The 21,802-nt window shown below is 39.8% G+C and overlaps 2 protein-coding genes across 2 annotated transcripts; one reads left to right on the forward strand and one right to left on the reverse strand.

Moving 5' to 3' along the window:
- Nucleotides 1–503: 503 nt before the first annotated feature.
- LOC143856259 (UDP-glycosyltransferase 90A1-like) lies at nt 504–2,846 on the forward strand. Its single transcript, XM_077366426.1, has 2 exons — nt 504–1,233; nt 1,729–2,846. Exons 1-2 carry the CDS (start codon nt 520–522, stop codon nt 2,566–2,568), a joined length of 1,554 nt encoding a protein of 517 aa, XP_077222541.1. The 5' UTR covers nt 504–519; the 3' UTR covers nt 2,569–2,846.
- A 6,751-nt stretch (nt 2,847–9,597) lies between these two features.
- On the reverse strand, nt 9,598–21,800 carry LOC143856256 (protein DELETION OF SUV3 SUPPRESSOR 1(I)-like). Its single transcript, XM_077366421.1, has 3 exons — nt 21,645–21,800; nt 21,299–21,408; nt 9,598–9,873 (listed from the first exon to the last, which is right to left on the reverse strand). Exons 2-3 carry the CDS (start codon nt 21,387–21,389, stop codon nt 9,743–9,745), a joined length of 222 nt encoding a protein of 73 aa, XP_077222536.1. The 5' UTR covers nt 21,390–21,408; nt 21,645–21,800; the 3' UTR covers nt 9,598–9,742.
- Between the last annotated feature and the right edge of the window lie 2 nt (nt 21,801–21,802).

Below are 21,802 nucleotides of genomic sequence, written 5' to 3' on the forward strand. Positions count from 1 at the left end.
ATAAATCGACTCCCAAATATCTTAAATCGACTCCCCATGTTTCTTTCTCTCTATATATCTGTCAATAGGGACCCCTCCACTATACTTATGTACAATTGGGAATATTATAAAGGGAGATGATATTTTCACTCCCCCTGCATTACGTGCACACCCCCTTATAACTTGATTTGACGTGAAAAGTGGGCCACTTTATGTCAGGTTATACGGTGAATGAAAATATCATCACCCTATTCTCAAATATTCTTGATATATCAAAAAGTCTACTGATGGTCGCACTACGATGTTTTAGTAACTGCACCAACTCATAGTATTTAACCAGCTGTAAAAGGTTATCACAATTGCAAAAAAAACAGTCAGAATCAAATAAAGAAAGAAAAGACAAAATGAGTTGGTGCAATTATCAAAACATAACAGTGCCAATATCAGCAGCGATGAATGAATGTTCCGAATAAATCCACGTACAGAAGACACATGATCTGTCTCAATATTTTTTATGGCAGAAGGTGTTATATAAAAGTGATGGGTGACAAAGACCAAACAAGGGGGTGGAAACATGATCTCTCCTCTATAATCCATGGTTTAAATACGAAGAGAGAAGACCAAAGAGAGGAGTTGCAGAAGAACAACAAGATGGATTCTCCTCTCCATATCGTTCTGTTTCCTTTCATGGCCAAAGGCCACACAATCCCACTAATCCACCTTGCACATATTTTGTTCAAAAGAGGTTTTCTCCTCACAATCTTCACCACACCTTCAAATTCTCCTTTCATTCGCCATTCTCTCTCCACCACCAGAGCCACCATCATCGAACTCCCATTCCCACAAGACATCCCTGGAATTCCAGCCGGAATCGAATGCACCGATAACCTCTCTTCCATCTCCCTCTTTCCCCCATTTGTTCAAGCTACTAAAAAGATTCAGACCCACTTCGAACAAGCGCTACAAAACCTAAGACAAGTTAGTTGTATTATTTCTGATGGATTTCTTGGTTGGACTCTGAAATCAGCTTTGAAATTCGATATACCGAGATACGTCTTCTATGGGATGAACAACTTTGCCATGGCTGTTTCTGCGGTCATCAGTCGAGACCGGCCGCACAAGGATGTGGCCTCCGATGACGAACCCTTCTCGCTGTCTCCATTTCCTTGGATCCAACTCACAAAAAATGACTTGGAGTCGCCGTTCAAAGACCCAGAGCCCCATGGTCCTCATTTCGATTTCCTCCTCGAATTGGTAAATAACACTGACTTCAAAACCCGACAACTCCATGTTATTAAAAATCCATGTGTACGGCCAATCCAAAAAGGCGAGACGGGACGAGAGTGTTGAAGTTTAAATGATTAAATAACACCAACTCCAATAGCATAGGTTTTAGAGTAATTGGTTGTTTTAACCATAGTGTCAGAACTCCCCCGCGTCATCGTGGACTCCCATGAGTCGACTCCCTTTTGCGTTGGCCGTGATCTAGTCCGAATCCGCGTTTTGCCCTATAAAGTCTATCAAAACTCCTTTGGCTCTCAAGGATACGCGTTCCGCGTTCCACCTGTATGAATCCAAAAAATAAAAACTCCTTTGGCTCTCCCAAGTATTTAGTCGCGTCAACTGAGTACTCAATCGGGTTGACGTGCCTAATCCACTAGGATTTGCTTCGGCTGCATTTTGATCCACTTTCACATTTTAAAATAGTAGTTTTAACATGGTCTTCTATTTGATTTTGTCTTCGAACAGGTAATAGCAACGTCGGAGAGCCGAGGAATGGTCGTCAATAGCTTCTACGAGCTCGAGTCCGTTTATGCAGACTATTGGAATAAGGAGTTCGGCCCGAGAACTTGGTGCGTGGGCCCACTCTGCTTGGCCAAACCGCCGAATATCGAGAAGGAGAGCGCATTGTCAGAGTGCACGGTTTTAGCTAACGGAATTAATAGGCCCGTGCCAGTATGGAAGCAATGGCTTGACCAGAAACAAAAAGAACCGGTTGTGTATGTCGCGTTTGGGACCCAAGCGCAGCTCTCAGGGGAGCAACTAAGAGAGATTGGAATTGGGTTGGAGCGATCAGAGGTGTCATTTTTGTGGGTGGTAAGATCGAAGGAATCGGAATCGGAATTGGGAGACGGGTTTGAAGAGCGAGTTGCGGGGAGAGGATTAGTGGTGAGGGAATGGGTTGAGCAGAAGGAGATTCTTGAGCATGAGAGGGTTAAAGGGTTTGTGAGTCATTGCGGTTGGAACTCGGTGATGGAGAGTATTTGCGCCGGAGTGCCGATTTTGGCATGGCCAATGATGGCAGAGCAGGGTCTAAATGCGAAGATGGTGGTGGACGAGTTGGGAATCGCTTTGAGACTCGGTGGTGGTGGTGGGGGTAAGTTGGTGAGTTCGGAGCGAGTGGAGGAAATGGTGAGGGAGTTAATGATGGGGGAGAAAGGGAAGGTGGTGGGAGAGAAGGCTAAAGAGGTGAAAGAAAGTGCTATAAAAGCCATGAATGAAGGTGGGTCATCCTGGCGCACGTTAGATTTGCTCATTGAAGAGGTCTCTAACTGCAAGCTGGTTGAGAATGAAGGAAATGTACTTTGAGTGAAGGTGGGGTTTAGGGGTGTTCATTAATCGGTTTAAACCGAAGTAAACGACCGAACTGAATTCGGTCGGTTAATATATAAAACGGTTCGGTTTCGGTTATGAGATCATAGAAATTTCGGATATCGGTTTCCAGTTCGGTTTTTAGTGCAAATTAATTCGGTTAACCGAACAAACCGAACATAGTGTAAAAGTAATACCAAAACTCTTTGGTTTGGGCTGTTTCGCCTTTTGCTTTCACTCCTAAAATAATATAATAATATAATATTATAATGTTATCTAGTTGGTCTCTTAGGGGTGTACTACTCCCAACACAAGTAAAGGGAAATGACAGGCGTGACATAAAGGAATGATATTAGACCTTTTGCTATTTTCAAGAAAGAGAAAAGACTACTTAGAATAGGTATGGCAGAGAGATATTAAATGCTCTCTGCAAACCCATCATAACTTTTCCCTCTTCTTATCTAATCTCCCACTGTCTTCTTCCTTTCGGAAAACCAGGAAGGGAGGGTTAGGTATGGTTGTTTTGCTTATGAAAAACCAATGAAGGTGCCACTATTCGCACACCTCCCACCCGACCCGAGGATGCCGGAAGTCCTGCCCGTGAGTCCAAACCATCGTCCATAAAGGCACCGGTGGAGAGAAACCACCACAAAGATGACACCCCTATTTCCAGTGAGTCTATATAACCTGTATTTCTCACCCAAATCAGTCATCTGCAACCTATTTTCCCCACATCTACTTCCATTTTAAAATCCAAAATTTTACACTCATATAATCCGGTTAAAACCGAACTAACCGAACAACAGAATTCATTTTTCGGTTTCGGTTCAAGTTCGGTTATCAAATAATTCGGTTCGGTTTCGGTTATCTTTTTTCAATAACCGAAATAATTCGGTGATTTCGGTTCGGTTTAAACCGAATGAACACCCCTAGTGGGGTTGGAAGTTTCCATTTATTTTGTGTAAGTGATATTTTCACCCCCTTTTTTCACTTGGGACAGCCCCCCTCTAGTGTTTTTTTTTTTGGATGACATAGGGTATCCTTACGCCATTTTTAGGGCAGGACTAAACCCTAGGGATGCGCGCAATCACCCATAAACCACTTTATTTTGGCAATAATGAAATTTTGTTTCTGGTATTTTTTCCTTAAGGATCAGTTTCTTTAAAAATTATTTTGTATTTTCCCACTTAAAAATTGGTTAACATGGTGAAGAAGTGGCTCTTAAAAGTGGCGAACAATGTGAAGAAGGAAGAAGTAAACACACCTAAGAAGAATAGAAGAGGAGTAGAAGAAAAAGAACAGAAGGTGAAGTAAATGGAATGAGCAGATAAGATTAGTAAAATGTTCTTAACATCGCGATGTTATCTGACCCTCTACCGAACTCCTGGTCTGTTTGGTTGCCAGTAAAATTTAAAACCTAGGAAGTTTTTAGTAAAATTTTCGTCCCATCCCATGTTTGGTTGCTTTTAGCACTAGAATTTTTTTAATCCCACTCTTGTAATGATTGCTTATGAGTATGACATGGACTCCTTGTCCTCTCTTTTTCTTTCTTAGGGAATGATGTCCTCTCTCTCTCTCTCTTCCCTCTCTCTCCTCCCTTCCCATATTTGATAATGACACCTCTAAATTCTGACGGGAATTTTAGGAATTGTAGGAAAAAAAAAAAACCTAGGAAATCCCGTTGACTTCACTGTTGGGATTAAAAAGCTTCTAGGATAAAAATTTTACTGGCAACCAAACGGAGCAGAGAACTTGGTCGATCTCCACCGGCCTTTTAACTTCACGATGGCCTCTACTGAATCGTGCCCTCTCAAGTCTCTCCTCCTTCCACCCTCCTACCCGTCCCTCACCACTTGGAGAAACTAATTTATCATGAAAAAAAAAATTCTGGTTGCCAAACATGACCTATATGATAAACACTTTCCCTCCTAAATATGTTCACTAACTTTTAATGATGAGTATAACTATACAAGCAAAAAGTATGTTGCAGGTGTGTGTAGAAAATATGTACTTTCATTGCAAAAAATATGAAATTTTTTAGTATAGTTTAGTGACAGCGATTTCATTAAACCAAAAAAAGAAGAAACAGGAAGACCAAGGAGGTTTCGAGCTTCATGGCCAACAAAACACCCAAATGTGCCAAAATTTTTATGTGGTAGAAATAGAGGTGGATGCTAAATAGAAGGGCACCCTTGCAAAAACTAGCTAAAGGACACCTCCATTGGGCCATATCACCAAAGTGCAATTATTTTTCTTTTAATTTTACATATTTCTGTATCATTATAAATGAACTTTGGTGAGATGGACCAATGGGGAGGGGGGGGGGGGGGGGGGGGGGGGCACCCTTGTCGCTGGCTTTTGCAAGGGTGCCCTACAATTCAGCATTCCTCAATATAGAGACAATATGTATTGAGAGCTTAAATTTATGAATTCATTTTTGTAGTTCATATTATCAAAATATGATTTTAAAGTGATAAACTCTAATCCCATGCCATGAGAAACTCCATTTATATGATCATAGTTGATGACTAAGATTCTTTTGGCACTAAGTTTTAGGGTTAATGGATTCAATTACGTAGATGTGACACATGCATGGATAAGAGACCCCTTAATTTCTTTGTTTTCTTCTCAGAAGTGACATCCATGGACCATGCAAAAAAATCCCTTTTTGGAATTTAGACTATGATTGATGGTTATATTTGGTTTTAGATTATGATTGATGATTAGGGTTTTGTTTCGGTTTCAAATAACCATAGGCCTAAGTTTTTCCTCTATATGTGGCATAGAATATAAGGTTTGGTTTTAAATTTCGGTTTCAAAATTTAAGTCAAAATCCGACGGACTAATAAAAAGAATATTTTATTGGTTATCGAAATCCCTGAAATTTCAGTAATTTCAGCCAAAATTTCAGGATAATCATAAAATAATTACAAAATCGAAAAAATTGGTCGAAATCCCTAAAATTTCGCACGAAATTTCGTACTAAATAATGACACGTTTCGGATATGTGCCATTTCGGTTTCGATCTCCACCGAGACCCAAAATTTCGGATTTCAGTCGAAATTTAAAAACATGGTACAAGCATTACAGGCCCGCCTATGCATGGCTGTAAAATGGTGGGTCTCATCCTACCATATTTTTGAGGTGTAAAATGGTGGAACCCACCCGTGGCAGTAAAATGAGGAGCCCCTATAAATTTGTGGGCCCCACTGTATGCATGGGTTTGGGTGGAGATAGTGGATCACTCTTACCCATGGTGAGCCTCACCCATCAAAACAAGTGTAAAATAATGGGCCCTATCTATCCAATGCATGGGTTTGGAAGGAGATGGTGGGTCCCACCCCATCAAAACATCAGGTGTAAAATAGTGACCGTGTGTGTAAAATAGCGGGGGCTCAAACTATCTAAACACGAGGTATCAAATGGTGGATTCCCTCCATGCCATGCATGGTGTGAAAAAATTCCATGGAAAAACAATCCATGGTCCAGTAGGTTTGCAATATTTCATGAAAACAGGGGGGAAATTTTATTTTGTAAAATAATTTTCATAGAAAATGAGTTTAGGAATTATCTGTAGCATACTTTAGCCCTCCAAAGATTAGATTCTTTGCTATTTCTTTTCAAGAGTGATGAATTAACCCTGACTCGCTCGGCCTCTTTCTCTGATTTCCTTGTCAGGCAACAAAATATTTGAATTTTTTGCTGAATTCTCAAATAGAAGCTGATGTAGGACATTAATTGTTAATTTCTTTAGATCTAGGGCGATGATATTTTCACTCCCCCTGCAGTACGCGTTCCCACCCCTTATAATGCTTTTTGAGGTTAAAAGGGGGAGCGGATGCGTACTGCAGGGGAGTGAAAGTATCATCGCCCTAGATTTATTATTATTAGTTTATTTGTATTGGGATTAAGAGTTATGGTTATATTAGGAGTCCCAAGTCTTCGTTTGATTACAGATAGATCTTATCCTAGTCCGAGTTGGATTAGAGATAGAGTTTGAGTAGGAGATAGATTTGAAATCTATAAATATGTGGTCATGTGACCATTACAAAAAATGTAGTCATGTGATGTATAGTTGAGAACTTTTGTTGGAATAACAAAATCTTTTCAGTTCTTTATCTTGTTTCCTTGTGGATTCGAGGGTTTTTAATTAGAGAAGATGGTGTTCTTCTTCAATAAGTTGAAGGTGGTGATCTTTCCTTCTTTTTTTTCGTAACCTTCCGCCATGTCAGAAGCGGAGTCGCTCCAATCGATATTTTTCTGCTCGATTCACCCGCTCCCAAGTTTGGATAATGAGAAAAGTTGAAGAACATAGGCTTAGGTTTCAAGGGCAACTAAGGCCCTGTTCTTCTGGATCTCAAGGGTTGTTTTTTGGTCCAAAACTAATTATTGGACTCAAAACTGCATTTAATTTTGAATCCAATAATCAGCTATGGACTCAAAATCTCTTCTTTTGGATTTTGAGAATCAATTTTGAGTCCAAAACAGATTATTGGGTTCAACATTGTGTTTAATTTTGAGTCCAATAATCAGTCCAAAACGAACAGGGCCTAAACTTCAAATGTCATCTTGTCCCCAAGAGATCCGCCTAAACTTCACATGTTTCGTGTCCAAGAGATCTGCCTAAAGGCCCTGAACATGTTTTTACTGAAGAGATCTGCCTAAATTTCACATGTTTTGTCTATAAGAGATCGGCCTAAACTTCATATGTTTTGTCTCCAAGAGATCCATCGATATGGTTCTTCCTCATTTGCATTGATTACCCAACTTGATATTGGGTTCGAGAGCACAAGCACTGAAACAAAGGTCAAGTGTTTTGTCCTTAGTTTTGGTGGTCGACTTTTGAGAAATCTCCACAGAATCAAATTAGTCAAAGGTGTGCGTTCATGAGCCTAAGCTCAAGTTTCAATCAATTCCTGGCAAAAATATGGTCCTTCAATTTTTCTGGTGGTTAACAGTGAGGAAAAGTATGGTGCATTTGGATGCCAATTTCCATCCATATGGTTCAAGTGGACGCCATGTCACATCCCCAAGGATTTTCTCTCCTTTTCAAGCAGATACATCATGAGATTTTCTCCAATTTCCATGGTTGAAATGCAACTAGACACATCCTATGCTTTTCCACTATTTTCCATGGTGGGATTGCAACCACAGAGATCCTAGAAATTGACCTCTTTCTCTCTCTCTCTCAGTGGGTGCCTACCTGGGGATGAGACTAGGTGGGACCCAGCCTAGGATAGGATAGGTTTAAAGGGTCTAGCCTAATACATCCCATTGGTTCGATACCTACCATTTAGGTCAAAAGTCCCAGACCTTGACATCTTGTGGAACCGTTAGGCTAGGCCCTATAAACTTGTCCCATACTAGGCTAGGTCCCACCTAGTCCTACACCTAGGTGGGTCCTAACTCCTAAGTACTCTCTCTTTCTCTCTCATCCCCAAATCTCTCTCTCTCTCTCTCTCTCTCTCTCTCTCTCTCTCTTAGTTTCAATTATAAAATATTAGAGATATTTAGGAAATTGGATATTTTCATGAAAATTTGCAGCAAAAGTAGAGCTGGTGGTTGAGGAAAGGGGTCGAGTAGTTCTGTGATCTAAACAATCCATCTGCTGAGCTTGATAATGGTGAAGAAGAGGCAATTGTATATTAACAAGTCTTTTTCATTACATTTTGTTAATCCATCTGCTGAGCTTGATATCAGACTTCCTTGCTTTTTTCTTCAACCCAAAGATATTTTAAACCAGTCTTTTAAGGCTTGGCATTTCCAGCAACCATACATTTTTGCTAAATAAGGCTGTAAATACCTCAGAATTAAGCATGAAGCCTGTGTATGCATGCCATTAAAAGGATTGCCTAGTTTTGGTATTTTTCACTCCCTCGTTTTGTTTCACACTCTTTCATTTGTTCATCAACTAAACCCGTCATTTAACTGGAGCTTAAAGGGAGGCAATTATGAAAGTAGCTTGTTCAGCATTTACCCCACATTTTATTTTGGGAAATGATTTCAACACAACCATGTTTTAATACAAGACGCTCATGTTTCTTGTCTTCTAGTATTTAAAGAGCTGTAAAAGGGTTTTTACGGTTCCCAATAAGCACTTACGTGACAATTAAATGCTAAAAGACAAGATACATGAGCCCATGTATCAAAACATAGTTGTGCTGAAATCATTTCCCTTTATTTTTATTTTGTTTTTCGTGGTCGCATAGCTTCCCCGAAGGAAACTAAACCATTGATTTTTGTACTGTTTATCTTATGGAAGGGATGAATGTTTACAGATTGGGTCAAAGATTAAAATTAGTCTTTTTCATACAGAGAATTACTGAACAAATGCAGGCCAAAATGTAGCCGAAGAACATCCTAGTCGACTCTAAGTGGGGCAATCATGTATTAAGCGGATGCGGTCATAACTCGGGAGAGTAGGCGTTTTATTGTCTTTGTAGGGCAAAACACAGGCTCTGAGAAGAATTCGACCATGGCGAAAGCAGGTGAACTTGGGCAAGTGATACAGGGTAGCTGTGAAACTATGATGCTAACCATGCTAACCATCGGATTGAAGACCTAAAAACAGTTAAGGAACAAAATGGTCAATCGTCCATAGTGAACAAGGACGCCCATTGATTGGATGACTAAGATGATCTGATGGGTTCATTTTTTACATCGTGGCCCATCACACCATATAGAAAGTCTGGATCACCTGAACACAGGCCATGCCTAAAGGTAGTAATGTGTGATGAACACATCTTGGTAGCTTGGAATGTGCGAAAATAGAGCGCAATAACCAGAAATGCATAAATCATTACTGATAATTTATATGAACTTTTTTTTATGGCATAGGGTATCCCCACGCCATTTTAGGGCGAGACTAATCTTTATGTATGCGCGCAATCACCGATAAATTTCGCGCATCGGGTTACTATGGGGGGATTCGAACTCGGCTCGCTGGGGAGCATATACCCATGACTTTAATCAATACTGATAATTTATATGAACTTTTTTAAATGAACTTAGATAATGGAAAACATGTAGAGTCAAGATTCTGATATTTTAAGCAGAAAGGTTTTCATAGGAGTCTTAGTCATTTAGAGTACTGGTTTTCATAGGAGACTTAGTCATTTAGAGTACCTAGTATGACATGTTCAGAGGGCAACAGCGTGGTAAAAGGAGTGCTTTAGCTCTTCTCTACATTGCTCTCTAGCTCTCTTTTCAGTTGCACAGAGAAGTCATCATTGACATCATCATCATCCCACTCGTCCTCCCACTGCTGCATGGCTTCTTTCCCTTCTTCCTTGTCATCCCACTCTGCAATATTAAGCCAAAGAAGTAAAATGAAGTCAGAATAGATATAGTAAAATTGAAAAGGAAATTGTGCCTTTGGAGAAGAAGAAAAAGCCAATCGTCCGGTTCATGTTGTCCTGGTGTGATAGTAAATATAGATTGGGAAAAGCTTCAAAGGGACTTCCTTAGGAAAAGGACAAGGTACCACATCTTATTGATTAGAAGGTGTGCAACCAAAGAAGGATAGGGAAACAGTTTTGGAAGGCTGAAGTTTCCCGTATAGCATCACTTGAGATCCTTAATGGAAGAGTTACCAAGACTACTCGAGACTAGCAGGTGTTTGTGATTCAAATGAGCAGAAGCAAAGGTACTCCTGTGGAGTCAAAAAAAATTCTCCTCGCTATGCGGACAATTGATACAGGGAGGAGATTCTTCAAATGCTAACAGATTGGTGGCTGGCCCATGGAATGTGCAGCAAGGAAATTAGCTAGACCCTGCAGTCACTCCAAAAACGCATTTTAGCGAATTCATTTTCAATCAATCCTTCTGAAGGCATTTGAGTACATGAGAAAGATCATTGACATGCTTTCGTCGATCTTCCGTTTTGACTACCAAAACATATTAACATAGGACCCAACAATATCATGAAGAATATCATAAAAAATAACAGTGATTGCACATTGTTATGTGGCTCAACATTTTTAAGGTCAAACACCATCGCCTTAAGAGAATAGATCCCCTTGGGAGTTCCAAATGCCATCCATAAAAGACAGGGCTTAGTAACATGTGGTTGAATCAACCATCAATAGATCGGCAATGGGAAATCATCTTTAGGACATGCGTTATTGAAGTTACAAAAAACCAAGGACACTTGAATCTACCCTTCTTCTTTTTTCTTTTTGACGGGGACTACCTTTGCTATCCATGTGAGATATTTTACTTCACAAAAGAAGTGTGCAAATTTGAGTTCATCAATTTTTGCTTCAATTTGGGCCGCTAATTTGAGAAACTTTCGGTGGGACTGTTTAACTGGCTTTATTTCAAGGTTTATTGCAACTTTATCCATTGTAATTTTAGGATCTACAAAAGCATTTCTAGATAAGACCAAGCAAATACATCAGTATACTCAAGAAGGACATGCAATACACTTTCATTTCAATTTTATTTTTGAAAGGTAACAGATTTTTATTAACTGCAAAAACAGGTTACATCAAATGGGGATGAGTCGTCTGGCCCGCTAGTGGACTGTTACGATCAAACAGGCAATACACTTTCATTTCATTATCAACGAGTAATTTGTTTACACAAGTAACTATAGGTTCTGCAATAGTTCCTAGGTGATTTCATACAAATCATTGTCTGGCCTGCTACGAACTGCGTGGAGTAGGGTATGGCTGAGCGATTTCTTCAGTTGGTTGTACCTTTGATATAACCTCCATCTTTTCTTTTCCGCTTACATCATCTATATAATTTACGGATACCATGTATACATTCTATTGTTCGGGTTCTGTTCGGGTCACATGCACTTGGTGAGACAAATCAGCTTCCAATGCACGGAAATCATTTTGTTCACTCCTTCCCATACTTTCCCCTACTTCATATTCCATTAACATCATTAGCTTAAAGTTTTTTCCTAAATAATCATGTAAGGGTCGTGAAACTAGAGTCTGTAGTGGGATTTTTGTGCTAGTTCTTATCTATGACTGAATCGAGCTTTATTAGGAGAGCTCATGTTGACAGGAGTGTAGAGATGGTGGTCAAATGGCGGTTTGTTTTGTGCGCTTTTTCTATCCTCATCTTGCTGGGATGATTGGTTCTTCTTCGGTTTAGAGAGTGTGGAATTCCCTGAGTCTCTCCTAGAGTCGAGGCCTTCTAGTGGACTGTTTGCTTATGATATCCTCACTGTGGATCACCTCTGGCATATATAAATGAATTTGACGAATCATTATGTGTTATAGAGGAAGCTGAGTCGGTTGATCACTCATTGATTCATTGTAGGTTCACTAGTACTTAGCGCGTTAAGAGTTGTTGGGTTCTTGACCGCATAGTTGAGATGTTTGAGACTTGGGTCATCGCTCGCTAGCATTCCAGGAGCAGAGTAAAGGGATATCAAGAAGAGTTCGGAGTATTGAACGGCAGATTTTCTATATGGTTATCCAGCGGACAATCAATCTTTCTCAGTTCAAGGGAAATTTGGTTTCTTCGCTCTACAGGTCCTAGCCTCCTAGGAGGAAACTCGGTTGAGCAGATGTGGCAAGGAACGCCCTTGCCCTAGATGGGATCCTCCTACTGGGTTTTTGAAATTAAACTTTGATGGGTCGAGTCTCAAAAATCTGGGCGCTGGTAGCAATGAAGGTCTTCTTAGGAGCTCTTCGAGTGAAATTAGATGCATTTTTTGGGGCCACGACAGCGAGAAAGATTCTAATGAGGTAAAGGAACAAGCTATTTTGTGTGGTATCTGACTGGTAGATCAGAATTCACTGGATCGAATTATCATAAAGGATGGTTTCCTTAATGTTATCAGATGGGTGAAAGACAGTGAATAGTGATTGCTATTCTTGGAGATTCACTGACTCCATTGAAGAAATTATAGTTGTGATCGAGGGTCACAATGCGGATATACAACATGTTTGGCGTTCAGCTAACAATGAGGCGGACTGGCTTGCCCGCTCTCTGGGATCATTACAGATGAGATTACTGTTTTTTATTTTTTCCTCCTTGAGTCTTTGATGTTTTGGTAGCTCTTATTTTTTCTGTTTAGGGGTTTTGTTTTTTCTTAGACACCTGAAGGTATGACACTAAGAGTCTTTCAACAATGAGAACACCTTCAACCTTCCAGATATATTACCTTAGAAGAATTTTAGCACATCTAAGTTACAAAATGTGAGAAATTTGGCAGGATTGGGCCTGTAGCTCAATGGTTGAGACTTTGTTTGTCAACCTTGAGGTCACAGGTTCGACCCCAACTTACCTACCAAAAAAAGTGAGAAAGTTGGCTTCATTAATATCCTTTAAGCCCACCCTACCTGAGAAGCAAGTTTAACTTCTCCCCTACTATTTATCAATTAAAAAAATTTCATTTAACACTAAAAACCCTCCTACACAAAGTAGTCTTGAATTAGCATACCCAAAGAGTTCCCATAAAATTTAACTCAATGGAGCCTTTTAGGGGAGTGCATGTCATCAATTCAATATTTTTTTATTCTCTAGGGAAAACACATATGGATGCTTACAAAATTTGTAATTCAAATCTTGGAATGTATACAAGGAAAAGGAAAGCATCAAGAGAATGAAAACATCATGGCAGCAAAAAATCAAAGAGTTCCAAAGCTGCCCTGTCTTCCTCAGCATGGGTTAGCTGATCTTTTCACATACTAGAAACCAAACCTGGAAGTCAGCAACTCTCTCCTGGGTCCCGTCGATTAAATCAGCAAATCACCAGGGATAAGGACGGTTGACATCCATCCACCTTATGTCATTAAGCGAAGCTCCCTCAACAATGAGTCTACTTAGGACACTTTCATCTGAGATTCTGATCCCTTGAAGGACCACTCTTAATTTAGGTTTATTGGAATCTGTAATCCCAATCGGCCCATAAAAGGCTCACCTGGTCATCCCCCAATCGTTCCCTTCTATTCTTAAGGTGCTAGCAAATGAGGATTTTGTCCATTGATATCACCCAACAAAAGTTCCCATTATAAAAGGGGCAAAATTCACCTCACTTCTTAAGACAAGGTGATACAGAGTCCTTAAATGAATAAATCGTTTAAATTGAGAACTAGCAAAGAGTACACCATGACTAACTCACTTTTATCCCCAACCCATTAAATATAGACTTCCCCTAGCTTACTAAAAAAATCTACTAGATAACTACACTTATCCCACTATAGTAATGCTAACAAAATCAGAAATGCATCCATAAGCTTCCTCGTAAAGCACAACTTTTAGAGAAGTCGTCCTCTCCTTATAATGATCCACTTAAAGGACAACCTGCCTACAATCATACGTAAACTCAGTTAAACACTACTAAAAACATCTCCTTGCCAAAAATCCACCCACAACCTCAGCACACCACCATTCCATCATGTACCCAATTCTAAAGTTCAACTCAACTATCATATTATCTTATATATAGAGCATCTCGATCACCTTATATATAGAGCACCACAAATCTCCATAAAATCTAATTTTGCCACTCATGGAAAAAGAAAAGGTTCCTCCAAACCTTTAGATTTCAACTATTAGTCTATTACCATTTACCAAAAAGCATCCTTATCTTCCTAAAATATCGCAATTATTTTCCAAGAAATCCTAAGATTTACCCATATACCTAAAAAATTATGTGATTTGCGAACTTGCTTCCATTAAATTATGTAATATTTATGTCCTGCCCACAGAAAAATGCCTCTAAAATCTTTCCAACGTATCCATAATGAAGTCCAAGATCCTGGAAAAGAACTATAAAAAAAATAACCGAAAAGATTGGATGGCGCATATTTGGTAGATTAACACGGACTTCCAAAGATTGGTATTGTCTCTTCCATATGGCCAACTTATTTTCTAGTCTCCTTCGCAAATGACTATGGAGATTTGGGGAGAAGTGTGAATGATGCTCTCCTTGCAAAATGGCTATGGAGATTTCGGGAGGAAAGGTCCCACTTGTGGACTAAAGCCATTAAAAGCAAATATGGTGCATTTCCTGGAAAGTGGACTTCAGAAGATCTCTTCATAGTTAATGGGCTGACGGTTTGGAGAGATTTTGAAAATAAAACATAAATTTGAAAAAGGGATCAGAAACAGAGTATATTCAAGATACAGAATTAAGTTCTGGTTCGATAAGTGGTGTGAGGGTTCGCTCTATTAGTGGCATTTCCCAATATTTATGCGATGGCACTAGACAAGAATGCTTTTGTCAAGGATTGCCTTAAGTGGGAGGAGCGGGCAAGGTGTCTTAGACAATCAAGTTTAGAAGGAACTTCTTTGACCAGGAAATTGATAGCATGTCTCGATTGTTGGACCTTTTGGAATCTCCCTATATCAAGAGTACGGACAAAGGCAAGAAGGTTTGGATTTGGAACTCGTGAAAGACTTTCAGTGTTAAATCCTATTACTAAAATCTTGCTCCTAATCATTGTTCTCCTTTTGCCAAAGTGTGGAGTATCCCAGTCCCTCCGAGAGTTTGTGCATTTGGGTGGACAATAGTTCAAAACAAGATCCAAACAGTGAACTTCCTTCCGAATCGCGAAATGTTAATCATAGAACATTGTTCTCTATGCATTCAGACAGGTGAGTCAGCGGATCATATCTTTATTCACTACAGGATGGCTAGAGAGATCTGGTCTCGAGTCCTTGATAGATTTGGCATAAACTGGTCTTGCCAGCATGGTTGATTGATCCCCTGATAGCTGGTGATTTGACCCATGGAGGGGCAGAGGGAGTTTTTAGATTGATCTCCTTGATAGCTGGTCATTTGACCCATGGAGGGGCAGGGGGAGAATCTTGTGGCGAGTAGTATTTCTGGTGTTGCTATGGATGATTTGGAAGGAAAGAAATAATGAAGTTTTTAGTTTAGAGGTCTATCCAAAAGCCCGCATTATCTTTTCATCAAAGTCATCTCCCTATCTATTTCTTGCGTCAAGATTCTTCCTTGCTTTAGATTCATCGCCTCTTCCAATTTATGGAGATGTTGGAGAGAGGTTTGCGCTAGTAGTAAGCAGAGGGGGGGGGGGGGGGGGGCTCTCCTCGTTGTGCCTCTCCTGAACAAGGCCAATTGAAGCTTAATTTTGCTGGTTCGAGCCTGGGTAACCCAGGGCCACCTGGTATTGGAGAAGTCTTAAGGGACGATTAGGAGATGACTGGATGAGCCTTTTCTGGGCCGATCGAGATTAAATATTCCAATGAAGAGGAACTAAGAGAGGTCCTACAAGGGATCAGAATCTCAGATGCAAGTGTCCTAAGCAGATTGATTGTTGAGGGCAGTGTTTAAAAACGCGGATGCAAGTCAAACATGCAACCAAGAAAAATCCTTGTCGAGTTGGCGCAGATGAGGCCAGGAACGCGGTTGATGTGGCTGAGTACTCAGTTAGCACGGATATAACTCAAGTGAGTTAAAGGAGTTTTTACTGACTCTATTGGGCAAAATGCGGAATGCGGTGTCAAAACTCGGAATCAGCCAAGGGAAAAGGGAGTTGCCTCAGGGGAGTCCACAATGAAGTGGGGGAGTTTTAAAACTATGGTTGATGGATGGATGGATGACAGTCATCCTCATCCTTGGATATTTGCTGATTTAATCGACAAGATCCGAGAAAGTAGATGTCTTCCATGTTAGGTTTCAGTGTGTGAAATGATCAGCTAACGGAGATGCCGATAGACTAGCATGTGCCGGGGTCGACAGGGCGGCTTTGGAACTCTTCGATTTCTTTGCCAACTTGATGGCATTTTTTTTTCATTCTTTTGTCGTTTTCTTTTTCCTCGTAGCCTTAACTATCTCGGACATGGGCCTCTTCTTCTTTCTTTAATAAAATTTTCCTTAGCCATTTAGAAAAAAACATATTTTCTACTCTCTTAATCACCAAATTCCATAAGGATCTAGAAGACCTACTCAACCCCAAAAGGTAAGTCAAGATGTGTGATAGGGAAGACCCCTTCATACACACCAATACTCATGTGATCGCTTTCAAGCTACTCATCCATCCTCACTCTCACCTCCATGCTCTTCCCTAAATTAAGTATTCAGCTAGACATTACTTGGAACCATCTCAAAACACACTTCAAGTTCACAAGTTGCCCCAGTGAATCACCACACAATACTTTGTGCTTTGTAACTCATTAAGTCATTGTCCCCCATGTCCTATACTTCAAGGTTGTACTTTTTACTTTCTTTTCTTACAAATCTAAAATGATAACTTGAAATTAAAATTTTCCAATCAATTAGATAAAATTAAAACATTATAAATCTCATCCAAAATGCATCTAAATTAAAACATTATAAATCTCATCCAAAATGCATCTAATTGAATGTTTCCATATGTTAACTATTGTTATCATCTGAAAATGACTAGTGAAATCAAGTATAAATATAAAAGGCTAGACTATGCCAATGGCTTGATGAGCTATACTTTTTTAGAAGACTACAGAGTGAAAGAGAGTAATCCTTTTGCTCCGGGGATCAAAGGATGAGGCAAACCTAATTGTTTTAGATAAAGCAACTTCGAAATACCAAGAACCCATTCAGAGTTGTTGCAAGTCAACCCAATTTGGATAAGCCTCCATCTCTATCAGCTCATGAGTTCCAATAAGGGTCCAAATGGGTGTCTCAAATACAAGTAATTACAGAATTATGAATGACAAGCTCAATGGTGACGAGGAAATATTCAAGGAACACCCATGCATATAAATTGTGCTTATTTGCAGGAAATGCTTCATGGCTTTGCATAATGAAATTCTCAACACCTCACAACTTGTCTCATTTCTTATTTCCATAATAAGGAACTCAAAAAAAAAAAAAAAAGTGCACTTAAGTATTGGATCCATATAGTAAAAGCATTGAAAACGTTGTTAGATTTTGTTCTGAAATAGCTTGGCCATGGCTAACATGGGTATAACTCATAAATAAACAACCACCGATGGCCATGGCTAACATGGGTATAACTCATAAATAAACAACCACCGAAACAAATTTTCTAAATATCACTCTCCAATCCATCTATTATTGTGTACAGACCATTCCAATTTGGCCCAGGTTCAATAATCATAAAAAAAGCCAAGATTAAAAAAAAACATCAAAATTCAACAAAAAGAAAAACACATGAATAAAACTCATATTCATCTCCAAGCAAAGTGAACAAGCATGAAACATCCAAAGCTCAATCCCAAAACAGATATAGAAAAAAAGAAAAAATTCTGACATTTGGATATTCCTCCATACGACTAACTTTAAAATTAAATAAAAAAGAACGAACAAATCACACTGTATTTTTTCACTTTATTTTGGATTTCACCCATATCATTACAATACCGGCTTAGGCCCAATATTTAGAAAAATCACGATGAAGAGAACCAACACAGTTCAACTAATCCCGGCATTTCAACCTAAACCCACAGAAGCAAAAGCTCACCTTCATCCCCAACCAAAGCCAAGGGGCAAAACGCTCACAAGCAAACTTTGACGAAACATGGTGCGTGCCTAGATGGATCCCACTTAGGCTAGGATAAATTAGTTTATATTTTGTGGAATTTTCTTTCTAGTTGTTTGGTATGGATAGGAGTCTTAGAGACAGTTTCAAAATGCGGATGCAGGTTAAAATGCAACCAAAGAAAATCCTAGTCGACTCGGCACGATGCAGTCGAGTACTTGGTTGATGCGGTCATAATTAGGGGGAGTCAATGGAGTTTCTATTGACTCTGTAGGGCAAAACACATGTTAGAAGTACTCTAGGGTTAGAGAAGAGGGGAAGAAGAAGAGGAGATTTGGGCAAGTGAGTACAAAGACTACAATACCCTCTATACTAGAGGTAATGACTAAACTACCCTACAACATGTTATTCAACACTCCCCTCAAGCTGGAATGTATATACTTGGGAACTCCAGCTTGGTACAAAAGAGATTACAACAACTAAAAATAACAAAAAGTACAATAAGCTCATACACACATCCAGCTTGGTATAACACTCCTCAAGCTGGTGTGGTAAATACATAATGAAAACATAATACTAAAAAGGACAGCAATGGCCACAATAAACAGCATCGAGATCAATGTCCATAAAAAAGAGCAACTCCCCTGAAGCAGCACAATAGCGAGAGCGATCAAACAGGGCCTCTTCCTGAATGAGAGCACGGCGAACAGATCCGCATATCAAGAGCAATGAAGGCGCCATGGCAAGAACAACTACAATCCAGCAAGCAAAAGGAGCACATCAAAGGTGTGCACAGTGAACATGGGCGAAGCAGCACAACGCCAAATGAAGAGCATAACAACCGATCGGGAAACCATCAGAGACAAGGTCAACGAGGAAACCGTCGCCTGGAGAGAAGCGATAGAGAGAAAAAAAAGATAACCAACCAACGATGGGGAAACCATCGTCTGGAGACTAGGTAGACGGCATGAACATCGTCGCCTGAAGAGCATAACAACCGATCGGGAAACCATCAGAGACAAGGTCGACGAGGAAACCGTCGCCTGGAGAGAAGCGATAGAGAGAAAAAACAGATAACCAAAAAACGATGGGGAAACCATCGTCTGGAGACTAGGTCGACGGCATGAACATCATCGCCTGAAAAGATAAGAAGATAGGAAGAGGATAAGCAACCAGAGATGGGGAAACCATCGTCTGGTGACAAGGTCAATGGCATGAACATCGTCGCTTTAAGATGAGAAGAGAAAGATAACCAACCAACGATTGGGACACCATCGCCTGGAGACAAGGTCGACGGCATGAACATCATCGCTTGAAAAGAGCCGACCAACGATGAGGAGACCATCGCCTGGAAAAGAGAGGTCGAAGAAAAAATAATGTCGCCTGTAAAAGAGCCGACCAACGATGGATATGGAAGCCATCGCCCGGAAAAGGAGGAAGAAGATAACCAACCAACAATGGGGAAGCCATTGTCTGGAAAGAGGATCAACGGCATAAACATCGTCGCCTAATGAGAGGTCGACGGGGAAACCGTAGCCTCAAGATAAGAAGAAGAAAAGGAAGAAGATAACCGAACAATGAGGTCGACGGGGAAACTGTCGCGTCACGATAATAAGAAGAAAATGAAGAAGATAACAGAACAACGATGGGGAACCATCGCCCGGAGAAGATAAGGCATAACGCCAGAAAGAAAGATGAATGCGTAAAACTACACCAAGAGAAGACAAGAAAGAGAGGACAACATGAAAGAATAATGCATAAAGCCAAACAACACGAAGAGACATGAAAACAAGACAACACTCCCTCAAGAAGACAAAGACAACAATAACAACTCTCCCTCAAGAAAAGACAACAAAGTGGACAACACTCCTCATAAAGAAAAGACACAAAGAACTACATGACAACACTCCCCCTCAAATTGAAGGTCAAATACCTTCAACTTGCAACTAAAAAAAAAAAACTATTTCAAAAAAAAAAACTAAAAAAAAAATGAAGCCAAACAAGGCAACACACTTCTCTCGGACATTTCATCGAACAATTGGTGTGCGCTTTGAAGAAGACAAAGAAACGAAGAGAAACAAGGCACTACATCTCTCTTAGACATTTGAGCAAACACTTGGTCTGCGCCTTGAAGAACTACGTAAAAGACATAGAAAACAATACATAGAAGACAATGTAAAGAAAGAAATGACATCAACAGAAAGAAAAGAAAAGAGAGAACCATAAGAAACAACACAAGACAAGAAGAAAAACAATACAAGATAATACTCCTCCTCAAGTTGAGGCCTTCAACTTGAAATGAAAAGAAGACTCTCAAGGTACAAAACCCCTTTGAGACATTTTATCAAACACTTGGTGGGCACCTTGGAGAAGAAGACAAAACATGAAACACAACAAATATAGACGGAAAAAAACAAGGATGAGAATGAAGGACAAGAAGACAATACTCCAAACGAAAACCCAAATGAGAGAAAGAGAGTAAATATGGTCGAGGAAAATGGGTTTGCCGAGAGAGAAATGACGACACACACACACAAATACCGTGAGAGATTTTAAGGGTTTGAAAACAAATTTGAGAAATACGAAAGAGACAATAAGGAACAGAGTTCTTAGGGAAGATTTGAGGAGAAACTATAGGGAGATAAAGAGAGGAAAACGAGATACGAGAGAGATACGAGAAAAAGAGATGAACAGCGTGTAGGGATATAGACTCTTCTTCTCTCCTTCTTGAAGGATCAGCCCATTGGCTCTGATACCATGTTAGAAGTAATCTAGGGTTAGAGAAGAGAAGAAGAAGAAGAGGAGTGAAGGTTGGAAAAACTCCACTAGGGAGCCCTACACACATACAATGTATACATAGGCCCAAATAGGGCAAGTGAGTACAGAGACTACAATACCCTCTATACTAGAGGTAATGACTAAACTACCCTACAACATGCTATTCAACAACACAAAACACAGACAAGGTAAAAGGGAGTCCACAATGACGCAGGGGAGTTTTAAAACTATACTTAGAGATAGGGGTTATCTAGATTAGCTTGGATAGGAGTTCTAGAGGAAGTGGTCAAATGGGTTTTCTATTTGGTATCAATAACATGTAAGTAGTCTATTTTGAAATCAACCCATGAAGAGATTTACAATAGAAATTGTATTTTCACACGCAAAGTAAGACTGACCCTTCCCTCAAAGTGGGTCAAGAGGCTGATCTTCCCTCTAAGAAGATCAATCACGTTGCGAACCGATTAAGGTTATTTACAAAACATCTACCAAAACAACGTGTAGGAATGAAAAGGTAGAAAGGATGATGAAATTACCTTCATCAATTTCAAACTCTTCGAACTCGTCATCATCTTCAAAGAGATCGATCTTGGCATCTTCAGTGGCTGCCTTGGACTCGGTTGCCATTTCAAAACCTCACAAGAAACTGCACAAATGGTGAGAACAAAGAAAACACAGATGATTTTATAAATCTATCAAAGATAAAACGAACAATAGCAGAAAAATATACTAAATGAGGACAAAATTTTCAATCCCCAAGAAAGAATAAAAAAGTAATATGAAATCGGGATTATAAAGCAATATGGACAAAGTAACAAACCCTAGAGAGAGAGAGAGAGAGAGAGAGAGAGAGAGAGAGAGAGAGAGAGAGAGAGAGAGTACCAAAAGTGGATTTTTCTCCTCAGTTTCTTCTTCCAAACCCTAACTAGATGGAGTGATGAACACTTAATAAGGAAAAGCGGTAGTCGCAAGTCGGCAGAAAAGAATAAACTAACACATACTGAAAAAAGCGTCCGGGATAGTAAAAAAGGGAGATGGTA

Source organism: Tasmannia lanceolata, unplaced genomic scaffold, assembly GCF_043159265.1.
Source record: "Tasmannia lanceolata isolate RefF3 unplaced genomic scaffold, GAP_Taslan_0.1 ptg000023l, whole genome shotgun sequence".
Lineage (NCBI taxonomy): Eukaryota > Viridiplantae > Streptophyta > Magnoliopsida > Canellales > Winteraceae > Tasmannia > Tasmannia lanceolata.

Coding starts and splice junctions, on each gene's coding strand:
- LOC143856256 (XM_077366421.1), bottom strand. CDS start 21,389: ATGGCAACCGAGTCCAAGGCAGCCACTGAAGATGCCAAGATCGATCTC. Junction 9,874..21,298: donor AGAGTTTGAAATTGATGAAG/GTAATTTCATCA, acceptor TTAATATTGCAG/AGTGGGATGACAAGGAAGAA.
- LOC143856259 (XM_077366426.1), top strand. CDS start 520: ATGGGTGACAAAGACCAAACAAGGGGGTGGAAACATGATCTCTCCTCT. Junction 1,234..1,728: donor TCGATTTCCTCCTCGAATTG/GTAAATAACACT, acceptor GTCTTCGAACAG/GTAATAGCAACGTCGGAGAG.